General features: G+C 41.3%; 1 protein-coding gene across 1 annotated transcript in view; it reads left to right on the forward strand.

Moving 5' to 3' along the window:
• Positions 1–11,324: 11,324 nt before the first annotated feature.
• Positions 11,325–23,184, forward strand: part of epha5 (EPH receptor A5) — a 56,943-nt gene continuing 45,083 nt past the window's right edge. The window contains exons 1-2 of the mRNA XM_031855417.1: positions 11,325–11,682; positions 17,118–17,182. Coding sequence (XP_031711277.1) covers positions 11,583–11,682; positions 17,118–17,182 — 165 coding nt within the window. The 5' untranslated portion in view covers positions 11,325–11,582. The remainder of the gene's footprint in view (positions 11,683–17,117; positions 17,183–23,184) is intronic.

Consider the following 23,184-nt stretch of genomic DNA (forward strand, 5'->3'; position numbering starts at 1 on the left):
GCTCATCAGCCACCTCTTTTATATACAGAACGCAAGCACAGATCCCTGCAGAGGTTACAATGAGGGGATTGGGATAAGCTGAGAGAGGAAGGTGGACTCAGCTTTGAAACTGTATTCTTTTATGCATCATTCCCGTCCCTGTGCATGTTTAATACTGTTAATAATGACGCTAACAGTTATTATATTTGATAAACAAACTGCAGTGCACCACATCATTTCACAAGGGAAAGAAAACACCTCTTCCCTGAAAGTAGGTGTAGGTCAATGAGCTCTCATATTTTTCGTCCTTCATTTTGTTTGTTTCCTTTTAATGTTGTGTCTTAATTACATATTTTTCTTTATGTAACTACTTACGATTAAGTTGCTGTGTGCCTTATATAAGTGCTGTTGGTCCCTCTGAGAAACACAATTCATCTCATCTGGGTAAATGAAGGTTTGGACTTTTTGGCCACAGTGCATGCCCCAGCACATGCAAGAAACATGACGCCATAAGGTCTTTTTATGTCTCTTTTATATTGCTGTCCTATATGTCTGGATGCAAGCTGTTCTCCCGGCACCGCTGCAGTGTCGCCAGCTGTGCCGCTGCTCCCCTGGCAGGTCAATTATGAGGCCTGATGAGTCGAGAAAGTGTCGTAACAGTCAGCCTTTTTAAGTAAAAACTTGTTTTGCATCCCAAGCTGCATTTAAATCAAATATAAGAAATGCAATGTGGGATGACATATGGCCAATAGACAACATCTGAAACGTGAAGAATATTACCATGTTAACCTTCAGGAATCTTTTGCATGGCCAATAAACCAGTAATTGGAAGCAATGAATTTCCTTGTTTTCCACTGAAAACAGACTCCAGGACTGAAAGCTTAAATTTGATATATTAATTTATGGTATCCAGTGATTTCTATGCCAATTCTCACATTCAATATGACCAGATTTCTGCATGTGACAGCTTGTTTGACTCAATGTTGAGCAGCTGAATGCCAAAAGACATAAATGTGAAGTAATGTATGACCTATTGGGCACATCAGGCATAGCTTTTCCATATACGCTGTGAGAATCCACTGAGCCCATATACAAGCTGTTATTTGAGAGCCTCGGCAGTGTCTACCAGCTGTAACAGCTCTCTCCTGGCAGGCAGCATACAGTCACAATCCATCTGTGTCTGTGGGCATCAGGCAGCGACACTGCCGCACTATACAGTATATGTGCTCCTCTACACTGGCATTGTACCACTGCCTCCCCACAGCTGCTAAGATAAGAGCAGATGCCTTTTTTCATGCTGATCAAAAAGTCAGACAGCGATCTACTGGCTTGCACACATCTGTATTATCTTTTTCTAATTTTTCCCATTCACATTACGTAACCAAATCAAGTGCAGTTTAACCTGAGCGGTGGAGTGCTGAGCCAGATGCCCTCAACCTTCTTATTTCTGGCAATGTAAGGTAGATTGAAATAATAGAACTGCAAGGTGAATAATCTCATTTATAATATACGTGAAAGAAGAAAGAAAAAATGCTTCGAAAGCAATGTAAGGAGTGAATCTGCTGAAGAAGGTAACCTCTGACCTGGCTACAGTGGCCTTAATTACTGGCACATTGTTGCTATACAGTGGCGTGGTGAATCAATTTTGCAAGGTACAGAAAATATGGGTCCCGTGTGGAAACGACAGACAATCCTGGATATAAAACCAGAGCGAAATCCCAGACTGTGGCAAATTGTACTCTGTTATTCTCAGGAGGCTCTCTGCATGACATGAGCCGCACGTCCAACTAGCTTTGCAAATTTGCCTTTTGAGGGAAATTTTATGCGTTCATTATTTCATTTTTCAGCAAGACTCGGTGTGAAGTCTTTTGCAATTAAATTTTTTATTATTTATGCAAAGTTTTTATCGATTTGTATAAGTAGAAATATGAGAACATTTGACTGTATTTTATTTTTTTGTGTCATTTTCACAATCAAATATCTATTTTATAGCTTGCATTCATCTTTTTATAATTTAAATAGTGTATGTCAGGTCATGTTGTGTCTGTTCACTGAAAGTTTAATTCTCAAGAGAGCCGAGGCCGAGGGTCTCATTCACTTTTCCTGTCCAAACCATCTGAGACACTTCAAGATTTAATGTGTTGACCCTCTGCCCAACAAGCCCATTATGCATGCTGCCTCCTGGTTCAGACCTTTTTGCAAATTCTCAATGTTCTGTTATCGCCCGCTTTCTCTTGCCAGCTCCTCATCTCTCTTCACTGTAGATTTAATTAAGTCTTGCCTTTAAAAAAAAAAAAAGCTCAGTGTTTGATATGCAAATAATAATGCATGGACATCTTTTTAAAGAGCATGTACCCATAATGAAAGAACGATTACATCGTGGAGACATGAGTGAAAACAGGCTGTACTCCACTTTTGACAGTGAATGGTGGGGAGTACTTTTGCCTTCAGATGGAAGATCAAGGTTCTACTACTAAGACTTGTAATGTTCTGTCAAAATGGCTCAATTTTAGATAACATGCGACTACATATTTTTTTCATGGCAGCTGGTTACACAGGAAGTGGCTCCACAAGCACAGCGTTTCAATGGCTCACATCAGATTGTAGCAAAATCATTTTATTTTATTTTCAATATGTGGTCTATTGTTTGGCTGAATACAATTTTACTCAACAATGGCTAAAACCTTAGTATAATGGCCTGTCAGATTGATGTTATTTCACAATAATCCTTTTGTAGAAAAATAACACGTCTGCAAATAGTCTGCATTTAAAAAAAGGCACTTTTAGACTTGAGATAGATGTGTATCTAGATTAAAACAAATAAATAAATAACAAAGCCAATACAATTAATACAATAGATGGTTTTAATGGAATTGAATTGCTAGGCAACAGCTCCATATTTACTTCCTGTCAGCTTATGTCATTCACTGCAACAGGAAATAAGATGTAATTAAGGTTGGGTGATAAATATAAAAGGAGTCACTGATTTGCAAAAATGGAATGTAATATGTGGGCGGCTTGAGTGTGTGACAACTTGCTCAATCAGCAGTGACAGCTGTTTATCTCCCCCCAACAACTAAACACAGAGGCAAAACATAATAATAATAATTTAAAGAAAAGCATAGGAAGGAGCGTATAGAATACACCCTTACGTGTGACTGGAAGGCTATTGTTTTTTCCCCGGGGAACTTCTATCCACAGTCTCCTTTCTTCATCCACACACACACAAACACACACTCACACATACCATCTAGTCCGTTATTGCTCCATAGGGATCCATTCATTTTCACATGCAACATTTAAATTAAGCAGCATGTGCATGTGCTGGCAGGGTGTTGGTACATGTATATCAGCAGAGGGAAGTGGAAGGAGGACGTGATTACGGACACATGTATGTATGTGACTGCTGCAGGTGAGGTTTGTGAACAAATACCTCATTTGACTGAAACTGAGTAGAGGGAATATATTGATTTTGCTCATTACACATCATCAGAGTAGTGCCTTCTGATTGGTCAATGAACATGCTCTGTGGTTAAACAGGACAAGCAGTTACTCTCAGTTATGAGCACGGGGAAAATGTACATATTGCTTTAATTAATGAAACGTAACATTGTCATTAGCAATTTTAACTGTTTTTCTATTTAGCTATAATTTCAGTACTGTTCTGGCCTTGCATTGGCATCTACAGACATCGCTATTGTGACGATTATTTTCAATGTACTACATTAATGGTATACATTTTTCAGAAGTCCCCTTCAAATACTCCCACTAGACATGAATGATAAATAATGCTTCTAAGTTAAATTAGCTAATACTTAAATTGACTTAAAAACACTGTTTTTTTGACGTACTTGTCTCTTCAAGACTTTGTTTTGCCTCCCCATCTTGTTTCACTCTTGTGAAGCTTATTTTTGATTTGTGATATTTGTGGATGATTTCCAGCTCTTTGAACATTAGCACTTACACATTGTATAGTATTGCTGGGAGGATTTCCATCTGTTTGGCACCATTGCCAACTGTAGGGGACAATATTGGATCCAAACTTTCTCCTGAGACCACTCATGGTCTGTTTTTTTGACTGTTTTCTATCTTAAGCTGGGGAGGCATACATTTGTTTGTTATATTTTCCAAATGGTGTGGATTATATTTTGGTTAAAAGGGTGACTGGTTTGTCTTTTATTTTTTTTTGCCCAGAGACTGAGATGGACGGATAACAGATAGACAGAAATGAGGGAAAGAAAGAGAGATGCCTGCATTTTGCTAACACCATTGAACTGGACAAACAATTTATTGGATTGCCCTGGACCCCCAGGGTGCGTGTGTGTGTGTGTGTGTGTGTGTGTGTGTGTGTGTGTGTGTGTGTGTGTGTGTGTGTGTGTGTGTGTGTGTGTAGCCAGCATGATATTGAAGTTGTAGGTTAAAAGGAAGAGGAAATACAGGGCTTTAGAAATGTGAGGGTGCGCACGCATGTGTGCACTTCTATTGGGCTAAACGTCCTCACAAGGCTTAAACGATGAGGAAACTCTCCAAGTTGAGTGAATAAATGTAATCATTTTTATATTTTTGATCTTATTTAGCTAGTTTTATGTATTGGCCCTATCAATTCTGATTAAATTGAGCAGAAACACAGAGGTTGGGAAACTCTATTAGACACAGCTGTACAATGAAATCCTTGGAGAAATACAATCACTAATTTTGAAGAGAGTAGAAACCTGTAGATAAATGTAGATACTGTCTAAATTACATTTATTGAATTGGCACATCATCACTTCAGCTGTGCCAAATGATTGTAAGGGTGTGGTGCATTAAGAATGAAGAGGAGGAGGAAGGGTGGGGGCATATGAGAAAGGTCGACATAGGAGCTAAATAGACAAGAGAAAGAGAGGGAAAGCATGTGCTGTATGTGTTGCTGGAGAAAAAAAAGCAGAGGTAGAGAAAAGCAAAGTGACAGAAAAGTGCTGGGATGGATGGAGTGGGGGGTGGGCGGCTGTTGGGGGTTAGATTGGAGGAGACAAAAAGGATAAAACAGATGAAAAAGGATGTGAGAGCGGGGCGTGCCTTGGGGAAATGGAGGCAATCGATAGAAAAAGATGGCAAAGTGTTTGGCGAGGGGGGGGGGGGGGGGTTGTTATATAACTCCAAAATGGCAACTCTGAATTGCAGAGTAGTCTGTATTCTGGAGGGCCGTCATCTCTCCTCCAAGTTGACTGCTACTTGCCTGAACTAACAGTTTTACATTGAGGGGGTACTGAATATTAAATGATCAGAAGACATCAGTCTGATCTCACTGCTGCTTCAGCTATGTAGAGCAATTGAGTATAAAGTATTTTTATTTTTTTCCTGTTTTTTGTTACAATTTAAATCCAGCTCAGGAGATCATAGTTTTGTTTTGGTCTTTCTTTTGTCAATAATCCATAATCATAATTGTCAGCATCCACTATGGACATGAATCCTCACAGCCATTTTCAGTTGTTTTAGTGCATTGGACTAAAACCTCCCACTTCTCATACCTGTATTTGTTTGAACTGAAGTATCACTTCTTTAAAAAAATAAACAGTATACATTACAGAAATGTAATAAAGCGGTAAGAAAGAAGTAATTGTTTCTTCTGTTGCCTGTTGGAGGAATCTAAACCAAAACACTTCTGTTATTTATGCTATGGCTCAACTTGGAGCCTCAGGCATCTTCTTTTTTTTTCTCTCCACGGATTGCACTTAGAATATGTTATCCCTCAGCCCCTACACACTCAGTTTCAAATAAAGTATATATTCTGTAGGTCCTGAACTGGGAGATAAAATGTGTGAAAAGAGAGTTGTAGGATTTGGAGCACCATGCAGAAGGGAGCATCCAAAATAGAGAGAAAATATCAGCAGCACTGCCTGCCAGCCTCACTGAGCTGCTAAGCAGGGCTTAACGATGCCCAGGGGGTTGTGTGTGTGTGTGTGTGTGTGTGTGTGTGTGTGTGTGTGTGTGTGTGTGTGCATGTATGTGTGTATTTGTGTGTTCGCTTTCCTTCTTTATAAACCCAAAACAAGAGCTCCATGTTTCGGGGTCAGATAGAGGCCAGAGAATCTGATTTGCAGAACTTTGTTTGAGGGTTGATGTCAAGTAGTTAGTGGTGGATGCAGGTTAATTGCAGCAAGATGATGGAGGGAAGACACACTTTAGTTCACTCCTTCATTTCTACCTGCATGAGAGTCCACCTGTGGTGGTCTCACGGTCGCTTAACAGGTGTGCAACTTAACTGTGACTTTTATGGAATGGTGCCATTGAGGGTCTTGCTGTAACATCCCGCAAAGCAGCGCACTCTCTCCGCAGAATCATGACAGACTGACACAAGATGGGAACAGATAATAACGAGGTGAATCTCCAAGATCACCTCTTTTCTCCTCGGTGAACTGTCGACCTGACCAACCAGCAGTTTCCAGTGCATCAGTCTGACCATGATCTCTGAACGCTGCCGGTACATCTTTTTGCTCGCCAGGTATTTTTCACTCGTATTGAAAAAGCACAGGTGTAACTTACAACGTGAACAATGGCTATCTTTGTTTTTCATTTAAATGCTCCAGTAAGGCATGCCAGTGAGCCGGCATAGCCAGGCACTGCAGTTAGGATGGAAATGGAATGCAGCCACAATTCACTTCTGTAATTAGACACATGCTTATCCTGCCACAAAATGCATGCCACTAAAAACAAAAAGTCCACCATCCTCTTTGGAAGTCCTAAAATCAGGTGTGTAAATGCTCTGCTGCGCCACCAAAACATCATTCATACAGGCTCAAAGGGGTGAAGCACTGTTGGACTCAGCTTTTTCCAGTTCATTTAACTCAGGCTGTGATTTCAAATGTATGTTCTGAACAATGGCATCTGATTTCGTGAAGTAAGTTGTCAGATCAACCAAATTCAGAAATAATGGAGGAGAATAATGATAAGCAAAGTGAACCACATTCTTTTTTTTTTACAGTTTCAACCCTGCAGTGCTTATGGTTCCAGAGGAAAGCTCCTCGAAAAGCATCAGAGTTAGTGTAATAATAGCAGACGTTGCTCGGGAGGCAATGCTTCACCACATGTTGTCATGGCATTTTGGAAAATCCCAGAGTTCCTTGCAGCAGAGGCCAGCTGGTCAAGCCCCAAAGCTGATTATTTTGTGAATGGGGGCGCAGGGTGTGTGTAGAGGGTCCGTGGGGATTTCTCAACTATACCTCAAGGCCCATTTCTTCCTAAGGGTTGCTGATCAGAAGGAGGAAGAGTTATTTTAGATTTCAGTTCACCAGCACATTTTTCCCCCCAACATTTATCATTTCATCGAAGAATCAATAACTAACGGAATACTTGAGAAATGTCATGTAGTATGAAACCACTTCCTTTCAAGAATAAATATCTTCAAGATAAATATATTTTTGAGGGGGCTGTCAAGGTTTTCACTTCACAATTATCATGGCCAAAAGCCAAAATTTGAAAATAAATAAATGGTGCTATCGTTCAAATTTATCTTTAACTTTTGTTAATATCATGGTCATCGTCTATAACCGGTATATCACAACTCGGCTATTTTATTTACAGTGTCAATAAAGTTGTGAAAAATGTCTTTCTAGATATGGAGTGATAGAAAAGACGACCAACTAAACACTAATGTTTATTTGTAGGAAAACAATTATATATGTGTGGGTTCACAAAGAAATTAGAAAAGTTATAGAATGACACTTTAAAAGCTGAGATATTTCAAAATGCATTTTCTTCATGCAATGTAACACTGGATTAACACAAGCATTTTGTAGAAGAATATACAGTATGAATAAAAAGAAAAAACATGCTAATTTGGCAAATAACGGACAAGCTGTATTATTATTTTTGTACCAGTGTGTGTTTGTGTGTGCATGTGTGAAGGGAGATCTTCTCAGTTTGAGGACTGGGTCAGTTTTGACTTCCTACTTCTACATCAGACAAAGGTGTCCTCACTGCCAAAAACCAGGTACTCCCTGCTACACGTGTGTGTGTGTGGGTGTGTGTGTGTGTGCGTGTGTGACTGAGGGAGAGGTGTGTGTGTGCTCCACTGACCCTGTCTGACCTTGCTTTCCCATGCCTCCCCCTACTGTCATGAGTGGGCACACACAAAATCACAACTGACTGTTTAGGCCCCAAGGTGCCATCACATGTGATTGCAACAAACCATTGGTTTGGGAAAATGCCGTGTGCTGATGTTGTGTCCTGTAGTGAAAAACAAATCCTACAGAGACTTTTTACCACCAAAGAAAGGGTTGGAAATGGTTCACATGTATCTTGTTCATACCCATGCCCACGTTGGCATTTTACATCATATTGTCTCTGTTTGAGTTTGGTGTGTATTTAAAAGTGTGGATGATGTCATGTCTCTAACCTTGGTGCTACTTTGATTGAATAAATCTTCTCTGGACAGTAAGTGATCATGGGGACGGAAGGGCATAAGAATTCACCAACACATTCTCAGTCCCAGAGGTGTCTTTTCAAAATAAACTTCAGTGTTGACAGGAAACGTATCTGCTTGTTACATATATAGAGTCTCTGTTTAAAATATACTTTCAACAAAGTTTACTTAGTTTTTAGGTTTACTTACTCAACAAAAGCAATTGGTTAGGATTAGGAAACAAAAGTACTTGGTTAGGTGTTACCTAAGTTACGTCCTACCTACCGTCTAGGACTAAGGAACCCTAACCTTTCACAGTAATTCTACCACTTATATTATCAAAAGTATTTATCAGCACCCAAAAGAATAACAGAAATACATTGGCAAACAACAAAATAAGGAGATACATCACTGATAGCTGACTGCTTGGGGTGGTTTGAGGTTTGGGGGCAGATTTTTTCTTGCACTTTCCTCCGCAGACATATTAGAGAATTAAGCCGACGACACCTCCATGAGACGACAATGGTTTCTGGCATCCCAGAACCACCTCCACACCCGCTGTCAGTGCTGATCAGACCCCTACATGCCAAAAATAGACCACCGCCATAACCACCCTGGCGTTATACCTTCGGTTACTGTTGTGCTTGGCGAGCAATGCTTGTTGTTTACCGCAATATGGGCAACATTTTAAATTTGAAGATGCTAAAATTTATGTCACAAATAGGAGGTGGGGATTTGTGCATCTATCAGGGTTGACAAGGGAGGTTGCATTGGGGTCATTGAAGATCTGCATGTGTGTTTTTATCAATGATCCCATGCGTGGGTGTGTGCACGTCTATATGTATGTGCGTCTGCGTGCGTACATGAGCGTGGGAGGTGCCGGCAGGGTACGCCACAAGTACATCTCCCAGAATCCCTCAGTTATCAAAGAACCTAATTGCACCATGAAAAATATAAGCAGGACAAAAATAGAAAAACAAACAGCAAAAACTGTGAGAAGGATAGAATACAGAAGGAAAAGCTCAGAGAGAATGAGAGAACATGAGTACTGTGTGCATTGTCTTAAACGCGTACAGGTAACACTGAGAATATGAAAGAGACTCTGATAGATGGTGAGAGAAAAGGAAGATTGAGTAGATTGGCCAAGATGCCATTACAGAATCATCAAACATCATCGAACAGTTTTATGGTCCCATAGATATAAATTAACTGAACACACTTTGAGGAATCATGATGATAGAACTCTCCTTTACAGAGCCTTAATCTGAGGCGAGAATGTTTCTCTACAACACATATTTACCCAAGCAGACAAAGAAATAGTTGTCATTCACAGTTATGGTGTGAAGAGTTGGCGGACGGTATATGTGTGTGTTTGTGCCGGGGATGGGGGTGTATAGTTAATACATATTCACACTTCAGAGACGCGTGCGCCAACAGTGTTCTGAGGGACTTCACTAAATGGACACATTTAGTGAAGAACTGTTATTGTCTCTGTCTAGACTGTTCCCCTTTGTTCAGTCATCTCAAGCTTTCAACCAGAGAGGTTGGATAGAGAGGTTCATCCTGATAGCCTGTTGGTTATAATGGAACACAACTGAATGAGTGACGTCAGACAAATATGTGTATGTAAGTAAGTTTAATTGATTTCTTTTCAAAAGTATTACAATGGGTCAATATTACAAATTTTTAAAAAGAGCTTGCTGCATTAAAAATGCATTTAAGAATGAATAGGTGTTGACATGAGATCTTATACAGTTTGCATTATAGTTTGCTGACCTGACCACCAGAGGTAGCCTAAGGTTGACAATAAAGCCCACAGCAAACACCAACAAAAAAACAACAAGGCAGAAAGAAAATGCTGCTTGGCTGCAGTATGAAAATAAAATTATGTTTTTGATTATGTCTTTTAATACTGTACTCTTTCGTTTGTCGCTGGTTGAATGGTGCTTCATGGCCACCACACTGCGCACAGCTCCCAAATAGCAAATCACAGCTTTCACGTCAATAATTTCATATATGCCAGGCTCAAGTCTACTACTCTCGTTTCTTTCTTTGCAGCGTCTTTCCACCTGTTATTGCGCCCTACGAGGGAATTAGTTTTGCATCCACAGCCTGCTCCGGGGATGGAGATGACACTCATCAGGATTTTGAGTGATAATGCCAGTTACTGATTAAATATTAGCCTCTAAAGTAAACTCAGCAGTGGACGCTGTTAGCATGTTTCGTGGTTTGGTTAATCTCTTTTGAAACTCGGGTTGAGAAACTTGCAAGATTATGCTAGATAAAACAAATTAATAATTACCCAACGGACAAACCCAGGCAAGTGTTGCCAAAGTTTTGCCAAATCTATTGATAAAGTCGCCAAGTCAGCAACACTGACAGCCCGTCAGGTCTCCCTCCAAAGCCACTCCCCCAAAATTCAGATTATTTATACTGAACATGTCTATTGTACTCACAGCTGTTAAGCAAATTTAAGAAGACTCCGGTGACCTGCAATAAGTGCACGGAAAGAGTGAGCTCAGGCAGACAGTTAGGAAGGTAGGAAGACAGGTAGACGGGCCATCAAGTCATATATATATTTTATTCTATTTATTGATTGCACGCGGGATGTAATGAGAACAACATATTGTTGATGAAGATCACCTAACGTAGCTTTATCCAATGTAAATAAATAGTCTTAAAATTAACAATCCCCATTCTCCAATTCATGCAGGGGGCGTGTAGCAGGGAGCATCAAACGTGCCATTGGTTTGTAAAGGTAACGGATTTAGAAGTAACTAACCCGGCTCTGTTGATCACACAGTTTAACGCAAATGCAGGGGGGGGGGGGGCGCTTGATAGGCACAATGAAGTAACGACGTTACATCTGGAAGTGGTAACGAGGTAGGAGTAATGAAGTCATCAATTGGAGCAGCAGTGGGGTTCACCTGTTCAGGTTTCTGTGATTGGAGAGACTTGCGCTTCACTCCGCCCCCCCCCCCACCCCCGGCGCGCTGCCCGCCTCCCCAAACCAAGAGCGAACACACTCGTCACTTGCTTCCTCTACCCGCTGCATAACATGAGCTCCCTTCCCTTTGAGTGGACGTACAACGATACAGATGGTTTCCCAACGGCATCCCGCTTCATGCTGACCGAAACTGTTATTATTTAGGAGAAATATCTCCCCCCCCCTCCCCATTCCCACGGTTACCGGTTGTGTTTTTTTTTTTTTGGATGCGCCATGCAATCTCGCCGGTGGAGTTGTGGAATTCGGCTGGTGGCGTGGACGTGTGTTTGGAGTCTGACATTGCTCGGAGCGTGGTGCATCCCCGCAAATGAAGGTAAAACGCGCACTGACACTTGGTGACACCGCTGTTTGGTCCACGACTTTAATTGGCACTGACAAGTCTGACCGGTTAAAGGTCCGTCTCCGGTGCTCCACACCATCTGCAGTTTTGAGGCTGTTTAAAAAGGAGGTCCTCTATAAAACGAAATTGAGCAGATAATGTTTATGGCAGCCGTGTCCCCCTAAAGTCCGTAATAATGTGTTCCGAGAGTGTAAAAAACACGAAGTAAAAAAAAAAGACCTTTGATCAGAGCATGCGTCTCTCCAGATAAGCAGTCCTTGGAGGACTTGGCGGCGCCGACTGACGCGCAGGGCGCTGCGAAATTCACTGTGAACATCATAAACATCGTCCTGTGCAGCTCATACTGTTGAATTGGCATTGACCTTAAGCGCTTTATTGTGCTTTAAAAAAAGAAGTAGGAGGTCAGCAATTCAACTTGAGTTTTGACATATCTTATAATAATGGGAACTTATAGGTTTGTGCTGCGATGTTTCACTTGATTCCCTTTACAGGTTATTTGAGGTTTAGTCTAGTCTGACATTCTGTCTTTAAAGATGCGGTTGAAATCCCTTTAACACTGTCAGTTCAGATGGCTTGCAGTAATGTTACTTTTCTTGTCAGCTATTAACAGTTTCACTTGGCACCACCACCTCATTTGGCGCAATGATTTCCATTACGCGTGAGGTGAAAACTGTTTACTTCTGAATATCAAATATGGACATTTGCAACGAGGCAAATGTCCATAAGGGAAATAAGTGCAACGTGTGAATCAGTGTGTCAAATATTGTTCCCACGCCATTGTCCGCAGGCTGAGCAGCATCGTAATAGCTCGAGATGAATGCCATTGTTTGGGGGGCTACTAGACAGCATTATCCGGGAAAGAAAGAACATCCATCAACCTGCTTATTCTTCTCGTGGCAGATTTATTTCTTCAATGTTAAGATTCACAAAAGCATTTCCCAAAGTGTGACCATGGGACAGCCGGGGGTCCTGCAGGGCATCTTTCGGTAACATGTCAAATAATTAAAGTTTACCTGGAATGTAAAGGTCACCTCTTTGTGTCCTCTGAATTAAATTACTGTGGGGTTTTTGGTTTAATGGGATACATTGCATGTTGTAGTGTCGGCGTACAAGTTACACAAAGGAGTGAAAAGTTCGATAAAATCACTTGAAAGAAAGGGTATTTTACTGAAAATCTGTCCGTGCCAATTACTCATGAGGATTGCTGTTTGTATCCGCAGTTGAACATACTTGAATTCCTGCCTTGTTAAAATCAAGCTTCAGGCTGCGAGAAGCGTGAATCAATGGCAGCCTGGATCATAAGTTTATGTTTTGACTGCAGTGAGAGAAAAGAGAGAGAGAAGTCCTCACAAACACACGATCTCTCACATCATCTTCCAATGAGCCAGGCATTTCCTCTCCCTGCTGTCTTCGTTCATCACACATATATCCTTTGTTTTGCTCTGCAGCGGCACATTTAAGATTTTTTTATTTCCTGTCTCTGTCAAATTTGACTGAAAAAGTGCAAACATTTTCTCCTTTATTTCAAAATACAACAGTTTAAACACCTCACCCCTTTCGCCAAATTCAACACAATTTTTAGACGAATTTGGCACGTATTTGTATCGCAACGGATAATCACACATCGTATGCATAATTGGAGGGGAGGGTGAAGCCCGTAATTAAAATAGCCGCTACCCTCTCATTGGGCTAATTTATTGTAATTGAAAAAAGTCACATTAAACCATTTTTCAGCTCGCTTTAGACATCTTGGCGGAATCATCGGGGACTCTGGGCACTGATGTTTCAATGTGTCCTCACATTAAACAGCAGACTTGCCTCATGAACAGAATTTTTAAAGAAAGGCCCTGATGCCTCTTTAATAACATTCAGCAGTGAGGACATGTTACCCTGCAGTGGGGCTTCACCGCTCATGACTGATGCTGCTGAGGAAAGCTGTACACACTCTGCCAGCTTGATTAATTCCCCCTGTTGAAGCGAATCCATTATTTTTGAAATTGATCACTTTAATAGAACATCCCGATGCAGAGCCAGATGCCTTCACGTCTGTTGTCGAGATTCTTTTTTTGTCTGTCATTAATAATAATGTCTGACTAATGAGGGGTGTGTTAAGTGACACTTTGGGGAGTTCAAAACTCATATATTTGCTTTTTTTATTGGTAATGGCGTTGATGAAATGAGGACAGTAGATTTTGGGTAGTTACAGTAAATGGCTCGATGGAAGTGTGTGTTTGCCCGCTTACCTGTGGGTCTCCGTTTGAGAGAGAAGGGTGGCCTTAAAGCCCAGAGCGATCCAAGCCAACATGCAAATGTCACATTCAAACATCACAACACACAGACAGGAAAATAAAGGCAAATGTGTTGAGCAAATTACTTACTTACTTATTTACTTTTGGTTTCAGAAGTAAGAGGTAGGACGTGGTTTCAGACGAACCCCATCCCCTGCTCGATTGCTACAAATGTGCAATTAAAAGTAAATGGCAGCCATGTCGCTCTCGGCTCTGTGATCATTTCAAAGATCATTTTTATCTGTACTCCCCATGCTGAACATCTTCTCACTCTTCCAAATTTTTTTGAAATATTTAGAATATCCTTGAAGTATTGTCACCACAAGCCTTTCAATCGCTTCACTCATTTCAATGGCGATGACTTTTAATATGAAGTTCTGTCGATCATTGTCGCGGCTGATCTCCAACTTGTTCGGTGATTTGATCCTTAGAGAGAGAGAGAGAGAGAGAGAGTGTGAACGAGGTAACGTGTCCCTTATGATCTAGTTCAGCATCACTTATCTCCTCTTTATGGCCTAATTAGTTGTCTAATCGCCTCCTAAGGACATCTTTTATTATTCTCCGCAAAGCAGCGGAGACAGTAAGACTAGTGTAGTGTTGTGTGTGTGTGTGGGGGTGGGGGTGGGGGGTGGGGGGGTTACAGAGCGAGCGCGTCTCGGATAGTGAACTAGCTTCCGCCTCATATTTTGCACCTTCTCACTGTGGACCTCTATTCTTTTGTTGACATCAGGGCAGGGTTGATAAGAGGATGGGCTGTCTTGTAATAAAGCTTATCGGAGGACGGGAGATATTGTGCCCAACAGCTGCTTTTCGGACGTGGATAGTATTTATGAGGGTAAACCTTTGGACGATTGATTGAATCTCTTGCATGCTGTTATTGGTCTTTGCTCTGTATTAATGTTTCACTACGAACCTCCTCTTGCTGCCAAGAATCAACACAAGGGATATGTCGGCAAGATACTCTGGTTACTCACTGCTCTGTGAAGCTTCATCACAACTAAGGGAAGAGAGATGGTCAAACATATTGCGATGTGGATTCCAGTGCCTTCTGCAACTAGCACTCACTCACAATTTAAATTTGGCAGATCCCGTGGGAAAATAATTGACAGTCCAACATTCAAAATTTAAATTGTGCCAATAGTGTGATATCCACACCAGCTGTCGTGGATGATGGGGCATTAGTTAGGCATCTGTAATGGAAAATGTCTACTTAGTATATATTTCTACTTTGTATATTGTGTAAATGCAAAAGTACTTGTAATTTTCTTATGTGTATTTTATATTCTTATAAAACACAACTGTTTTATAACTTGTGTAGACTATCATAGGCTTGCATCATGTAACTTGTGATCCATGCAGCTGACTGCCTGCACACATGTCCCCTTCTTCTTCGTGTTGGATAACAAGCACCTACTGTATGTTCACATGTTCTGTGCCTTAAGGATAAAACGTATGCATCTGTGTTTCTGTTGTAACGCAGATAAAGAACTTCTTCTAGTTCTTTAACAGCATGGCCTGCACGGGATGAAACAGGCCCCCCACCCTTGATCACTCTCTTTATAACTCTGTGATTTTTTTTTTTTTTTTTTTTTTTTTTTTTTTTACTTCTGGAGTGCACACTTCTGCAGACTCCAAGTGACTCTGTATAACTGTGCCTCTTCTGTTTGACAATATTCTTCATTTCAGCTTAAAAAGGCTCACCAGCGGGTAAATTCATTTTTCCACCACACGTCTCACTGTTAGTCATTTGCAAAAATGTGAAATATCACACTGGTGGGAGAATCTTTTGCGTATAAAATACTTCGATTTGGCAAATACGAGTAATTTCCATTTTTGGCCGCCTTCCTTGTCGGTGTGATCACATTTGAACCCAGGATTTGTCAGGTTAGCGGACCGACTTATAAAGACGGCTGTGAACGGCAGTTTAAATCGACAGCGGTTAAAAAACAAAACAGTCACGTGACTTGCATCATGGAAAAAAAGTGTGTAACCCTGACCCTGACCTTTTTATACCATTAGAGGAACCCAGTAGCTGATCAGAGTTACACTACATCACATGTGTCAAGTGGGTTCAGTGGGGATGGTGTGTGAGCGTAGACGACCTAAACCGGACATAGTGCATCAAAATGTCCATTCCTCTAAGAGGCAGGCATTCTCCAAACACCACATTTGGTTCTAATGACTGCTTTGGATTTTTATTGAAGCTTATTTGTATCCTTGTAAAATTGAAGTGAGGATATATTGTGATTTAAAGCATGTAGGGACTGAAACAGTGAATCTGCAAGTGGTTAAGTATTCTGTGGAGGCTCTGAAAGGGAGATATCTTAGACCAGTTAGCATGTATAACATATACTACTTCTTCTATTACTAGTATGCTGAAATGTCTAGCTCTCAATCTGCTCCCATTACATGGAGACGAGAAGCTTGACAATAGAGCGTTCAGTTGGACTTTCTCTTTTATTATTTGAGTGCACGCTGTGCCTAGACGCTGAACAAGCCAAACGTTATCACAGATGAGATAAAGAGAACTGAACTCCGGCCCGACAGAACTTGAGTCTTGTTTTTTAAAACAGCGAGAACGTTCATACAGAGCAGTGGGAGGATAATGCAGAACTCACGAGAGACTATATGCCGTCACCAGTGTTGCACAAGTGGTCAGGTTTATTGCACTTGACAGCTTTCAACTGAGAGAGCTGAGAGAGCTGAGAGAGCTGAGAGAGCTGAGAGCACCGTTGGGGCACGGAACCACTCGGGAGTGTCAACAAGATGCACAAAAGAGTGTAACTAGATGATAGCCACTTGTCTTGGCACAACACTCCAGGCCATGCCAAATGTTATGTCAACTCATCATGTGGCTTTTAAACAACTTTTGTAATGAATTCCTTTCAAAGTCATCATTTAAAACCAGTTTAGTAGGTTACAGAGATTGAAAGTGGTCATTAACCTGACACGCACTTTCACAATTCTCCAAACTCGCATCCAAATCTACACAGCAGTCAGCCTCGGTGATATACCTGTCACGATTTCACCTTTTATTAGCTGAATACATATGATTGTAAATTGTTTTATGTTGGTCGTTTATCCATACTTAACGCTGCCTGTGTTTCTAATCTTTCACAGTGAACCTGCTGGATTCTCGCTCTGTGATGGGAGACCTAGGATGGGTGGCCTATCCTAAGAATGGAGTGAGTATGACCATTGCTAAGATCATTCAATTGTTGGTTGATTACAAAAGAAGAAGAAGAAGAAGAATACAATTTGACAAATGCTGTTATGGTGACACCTACAACTTTTTAGTGTCATTGTTTCATGATTGGTTGTCTTCTTGGAGGCTCCTGTTGAGTAGAAGTATACATATGTGTTCTTCTGTTTCTTTTTGACACAGTCGAAACACCTTATGACATGAAAACAAATCTATGTAGTTCAAATATCTTTATCTTCTTTCAGAAGATTCATTACCCATCAGCAATGGCTTGACTCTGTCTAACAATAAACTCGCGTCCGTCCAAAACAGTTTATGTAGTTGTGAACTCGCTTTCAGCGTGTGACCAAAGGCACCTGTGTCGTCATTATTTCACACTGAACTACCGGCTCTTCAATTGTTTTATCAAGGTTATTTCAGGTCATTTCATTACCAAGAACTCTCAGTTCATTATCAGGGTCAATTGAATTCATGAATAAGATGTTGAAAGTCACCGCGGGATATATTATTCTCAAGCCAGGAATTGAAATGCCATTACCAAGTATTCCCATGGGGACGGCTAATTAGAGAATGACTCACTAGAGTTGGAAAACACTTATTTTGTGGTATTGTATATTGTGTTTTAATGAAAAAGAACCAGCATTTAAAATAAATGTATTAATGTATTCTGGAGCGTCAACACGACCTCGACTCAAGAGACTGTAACTGACAGCCGAATCTGCCACCTTTTGTTGGTAAAAAATGAAATTTCCCAACCTCCAAGGGATTGATAGTGCTGCTGCGGTCACTCTAAACAGGAATTAATTTTGTGCATCCATTTGATCCACATAGGAAAATGTCTCACATAGTCGCCACTCCTGTTGGCAAATATGCAGCTATTACACACCGGACCAATAGTGCTGACCGTAGCGTTTTGTCAGCTCTGGGTATTCAAATCACGGCCCACTCTGTGGCTGTATGTAGATGGGAGAGATGGTGCTGACAAAAGCAGCCGTATGCGCATTTCATATTAATGACGATGTGATTATGGCATGTGGTTTCTAGAGTGCACCCGCATAAATAACAGCTTTCAGGGGGGGACGGAGGAACAGGAAAGAAAAGACGCGATAAGGCCATGTAAGGATCTCATAATGACATCCTCTCTTATTAGCTCTTAGGTTTTTGTTCAGCTCCAGTTTCAAGTGATTAAAATGTATTTTTTTTTAATCTGTTCAAGTTGACTGACAGTGAAAGGACAAACATGTCTGACAAAATGAATAATTCATTCCCTGTTTGGCATTTTAAATAACAGACGTTATCGTTGTTGGCCATTATATTTCCCATCATGCTCACCACATATACGGCAGAACCCAATCTGCAGCATGCTCTCGCACGTTCGCCACGCGCACAAACACACATTTGGCAGCAACAATCTTCCGTGGCTAAATAGGACGTTGAGGAGGCACAGAAGTTTTTTTTTGTTCCAGATGGTTTGTTTCATCCCTGGTTTTCTCCTCCTCCATCATCATCTCTCCTCTCATTCTTCACTCTTGTTTTCACTTCTCATCCCCTGCCCCTCCCATCCTTCATTGTCCCCGAACATTCATTTTTACTCCTTTTTCCCCGTGTTCTTCTCATTCTTGTCATCTGCTCGTCTGTTCTTTATCTCACCATCTCCTTACCGCTGCGCTCTTCTCCCAAAGCTCCAATGTGCTTTGAAAGTTCTTGAAACATGCATTTTAGCAAAAGAGAGATGGGAGTAAAATAAGGGATTTAAAGAAAAGTGTTTGAAACTTAATGGATGACCTTGAATATGACACATTTCAATGAACAGCGGGACACTGACGTAGTAGGTTGTAAAAACACAATTAATAGCTTGATTTTTTTACTAAAAACCTTTCTCGCCTCATCTATGATGAGCTCCTTGAACAGTTGAGTGTTCTTCTCTTCTGTATACACAGCCTTCTTTATTCACAAGCATATTATAAACTGAAATTAGAAAGGCCTTACGAAGTGTTCCTTTATTGAAAAATCTATTACGGAAGTCTGGCGATGCTGAGAGACGGGTGTGGTGTGTGACAGAGGTGGAGATCTGCAGGCGGTAACGGCTTGAAATGGACAAAGAGTGTGAGAGAGAGAACTCGGAAGAAAACCCAGGCTCCTGTGACCTCGCGAATAAAAGTCCTCTTGAATGCGAATTCTTCATGGCCAGTCAGGAAGACAGTGATAAACTAGAGAACGAGACAAGAAGATCTTAAAAGTGGAACTAGTTTCATTTTGTCTCCTACCCGTGTCTCAGTATAGGTTGATTACTGCAGCAGAACGGATGAGGTTGAAAGGGGTTTAGGTCGGAGAGAATAGAGGGAAATGGTGTGTGTACGTAGTTGAATGCAATTAAATAGCGCTTGATGATGTAGGACGATATTCATAGGTTATTTGACTGATGAAGAAACAACAAAGAGGATTATTAGGAAGAAAGCAACCGCCAAAGTTTAAGTATTTTGCTTGAGGCTCTACATTTGAGCACATTTGAGTTATAGTTAGACGACACTGAGCTGGTGTCCTTGGAATTTCAGTTGGCGAATGAAAGGTTGCTTCCTCACTATTGCTGATCATATGCATTTGGGTGGATTCTTTTATCTGCTGCTTCTTAAAGCATCTTGAAGGGAGAAGAATAAAGTAAGAAAAGTCATGAATGAAGGTTCCATTAAAGGGATGGATCCCACAATATGGATTATTTTATTCTGTCCATCAGTCTCAATTACCTCCCATTTTGCTCAGTCTTTATCCGAACATTAGTTGGCAATGGCCCCTGGGCCTGTAAAGATGTTGACACACCAAGCCGACCTCAAAGAACCTATTGGCTGACTGATGACACACGTTGTGACGCCTTAAGTCACCTCAATTTTTCTGTTTCAAGTTTTTGTTTGAAGAAAACACAAAGACAACTGTCCCGCGCCACGCTACGGGCCTGCATGAAAGGAAATGGTCTGCAGAAAAACCTTTCTTTACACAAAGACGAACTAGCCCACCATTCTCCCACCACTGTGAATCTGTTGAAATGGACTTAATGCAGAATACCAGACTGTCTGACCCAAAGTTGCAAATGAGAATGTTAAATTAGTTTTTTTTTCATTGGCTGCTTCTGCCTTTCCACTGGGCTGAACGATTTGAGGAAACTATCTAATTCTTTATGTAAAAAAAAAAAATTATCCAAGTTTCCTAGGGTCCCATGTGACATCTTCAAATGTCTTGTTTTGTATAACAGTCCACCATCCTGAATATATTGTTTAGTTCATAAATGTAATTTAAGAAAGCAAATCCTCAAAGCTGCAACCAGAGAATACTTATTTTTGCTTTAAGAAATGACTTTATGACCTAATCGATTATTAAAACGGTTAGCAGTTAATTCTCTGAAGACTAATGGACTTATCGCCGCAGCTGTAATTGCAAATATTTTTCCGACCGACATTGCAATTTCATTGTGAATCGTTTCTATAAATCAAACCCCAGTCTTAGTAGTTGTGATATACATATATTGCAATAATACTGCTGGCTTTGGCCAAGTGTGTTATGTGCACTTTGTATTATGACATAATAAATCCATCATTATCATTTTAGATATCGGACTGACAACCCTGCACTTACATCTGCTTAAGTTGATGATGGATGATTAGCTCATTAGTCTTTACGTTAGTGTGAGAAGCAAAAAAAAAAAAGAAGCAAAACAGAAAATGAGGTGGAACCATGCTAAATTGGTGTAACTTGCTTTGCTGTACAGCCACTCGGAAAGCTCTCTTTCATCGACCGCCTCTCGCTGATGCAGCATGTTCAATTGACCAAAGATAAAGGCAAGCTAGCATCAAAGGTGCTGAACGCACTGCAGAAATACTCTGGGCAATAGTGAGGCACAGACACTCAATGACGGCTAACAGTTGGCCCGACGTGTCAGGGTCCTGGACTCTCCGTCCCTAATGAGGAAGGGCAGCGGCTGTTTGAGCAGTTGAAGGAGTGTTTGCATAGGGATTCGTTCTGCTGCAACTCGTACGCTATTTAGCAGGCCTGGTTTTCCCTTAATGCACATGACGGTACCATAAGGAAGGGAAGACAAGGTGGCGGGAGGAGAGGGGAGCGGGGCTATACGAGAATGGCGGACAATCGCTAGAATAAGGTGTGACGGAAGGGATGGTCGGGGACAAGGAAGAAGAAGACGGGAAGTCAGAAGCTGCAAGTTGAGGAGGCTGAGATGGAGAAGGGTGGGGGGGAAGCGGACGAACAGTGTTTCTAGGTTAGACTTAAGATTGGATAATGAAAGGAAGAATAGAGGACACATGGAGGGAAAATGATGATGGACACGGATGACATGAAAAGGCAGAGGAATGAGGCACAAGAAGAGTGACGTTGGAGTGAATTAGATTGGAGCAGAAATAGGGGGGGAATGTTGTAGGTGTGTGCGCGGGGGGTTCTAGGGATAAGGAGGGAGAGGGACAGTTCTATCACAGTGTCATGACGGTCAGCGGTAATGGGCGGTAATAATAAGTTGGGGACAGCTTTATAGACTTACAGCCAGGAGGGCACTCAGCACAGCCACAGGGGGTCTGCTGACGGATGTGACTCACACACGCGCCCACACACACACGCCCACACACACACACACACACACACACACACACGATAGTCAACAAAACAAACGCACGCTAATGAGGAGCCAGAGGGATGCCTATAGGGACAGTTCAGTGTAGGGAGCGAACTGAAATAGAGGCAAGCGCTGCGTGAGGAGGTCTGAAAGGCCTGACATTTTTTTTTTTATTTTTTTTTTTTTGAACTCTGATTATTGGGATCATTTGCCACTGTTGGGACCAAGAACTCTCAATCTGTTGGCTCTTTGAATTGTATCAATTCACCCAAATCGCACCAAAACAAATCGTATTGCTAGTGGTATCTAGCCATGCAGATCACTTTGGTTTCACGTGTCCAGGTGTTGAGATAATTACCCCTAAATCGTCTGCTGCCACCATAATATAATGTGATTAAAGGGCATTTTGTTCACGTTGCTCAAAGCTTTGAAAAAACACGTCAGAAATGTAGCTTTTAAAAAACACAATGTCCAATCTGGAATCTTGAGGGAAAAAAACGGCAGGAATCTTAGAAACACATATGTGGAAACTTCATTGTGTGAACCCGAAAGTGTTTGTGTGGCTAGATACCACTATAGGAAAAAAGATTTCTTAGAATTATGAATGAACTGACCCTTTCACGAAGAGGTTGTGTGAATTGCATGAAAGTGAGGTGGCCGGGCTGAAGATGTCGCCGTCACATTTGTAAATATCTGTAAAATGTAATGTAGAAATAGTTATTAGTTTTTCAAAGCAACACTTTGGTTTCTACAGTGCCTCACATTAGTATGGGTGGTCCTGATTAGTATGCTGCCCTCTGCACTGAGCTTTGTGTTTGCTTCGGAGGCCCACCCCACCTAATACCATGTACAATAGTTTTAAAGATCCCATGCATTTGAACTTGAGCTCATTCCTGGAAAGCGCAAAGTCATCACAATCCCTTCCTTCTGCCCGTGACTACTGTACCAAATCTGTCCCTTTTCTCCATAAATAATAGCCCTTTGTTTTTTTGCTTAAGATGTCTCGTTTCTAGCCTTTGCCAGGAAATGCATCGATGATTATGGTTATCATTTTATGCAACCTTTTTTAAAAGCAAAGGAGTCACAACTCCTGCTAACTTGAATGGAAGTGTGTGCGTCTCAGTGCTCTTTTCAAACTGGCAAATGGCTCCTGTTCGAGTGTCGTGTCAATTTACATCAGTAATCAAACACTGTTATTACAGTAGAGCTGCAAAGTGGGCTGGACTTCCAGCGGCAACAAAGGCAACCACACTTTCTACACAGATACTGAAGCCGTTTGGTTCCAGGCATAACTGGAGAAGGTTGTCTGCGAAACTCCCTGCTGGTGTGTGTGTGTGTGTGTGTGTGTGTGTGTGTGTGTGTGTGTGTGT

This window comes from Anarrhichthys ocellatus, unplaced genomic scaffold, assembly GCF_004355925.1.
Source record: "Anarrhichthys ocellatus isolate YVR2014 unplaced genomic scaffold, GSC_Weel_1.0 scaffold16, whole genome shotgun sequence".
Classification (NCBI taxonomy): Eukaryota; Metazoa; Chordata; class Actinopteri; order Perciformes; family Anarhichadidae; genus Anarrhichthys; species Anarrhichthys ocellatus.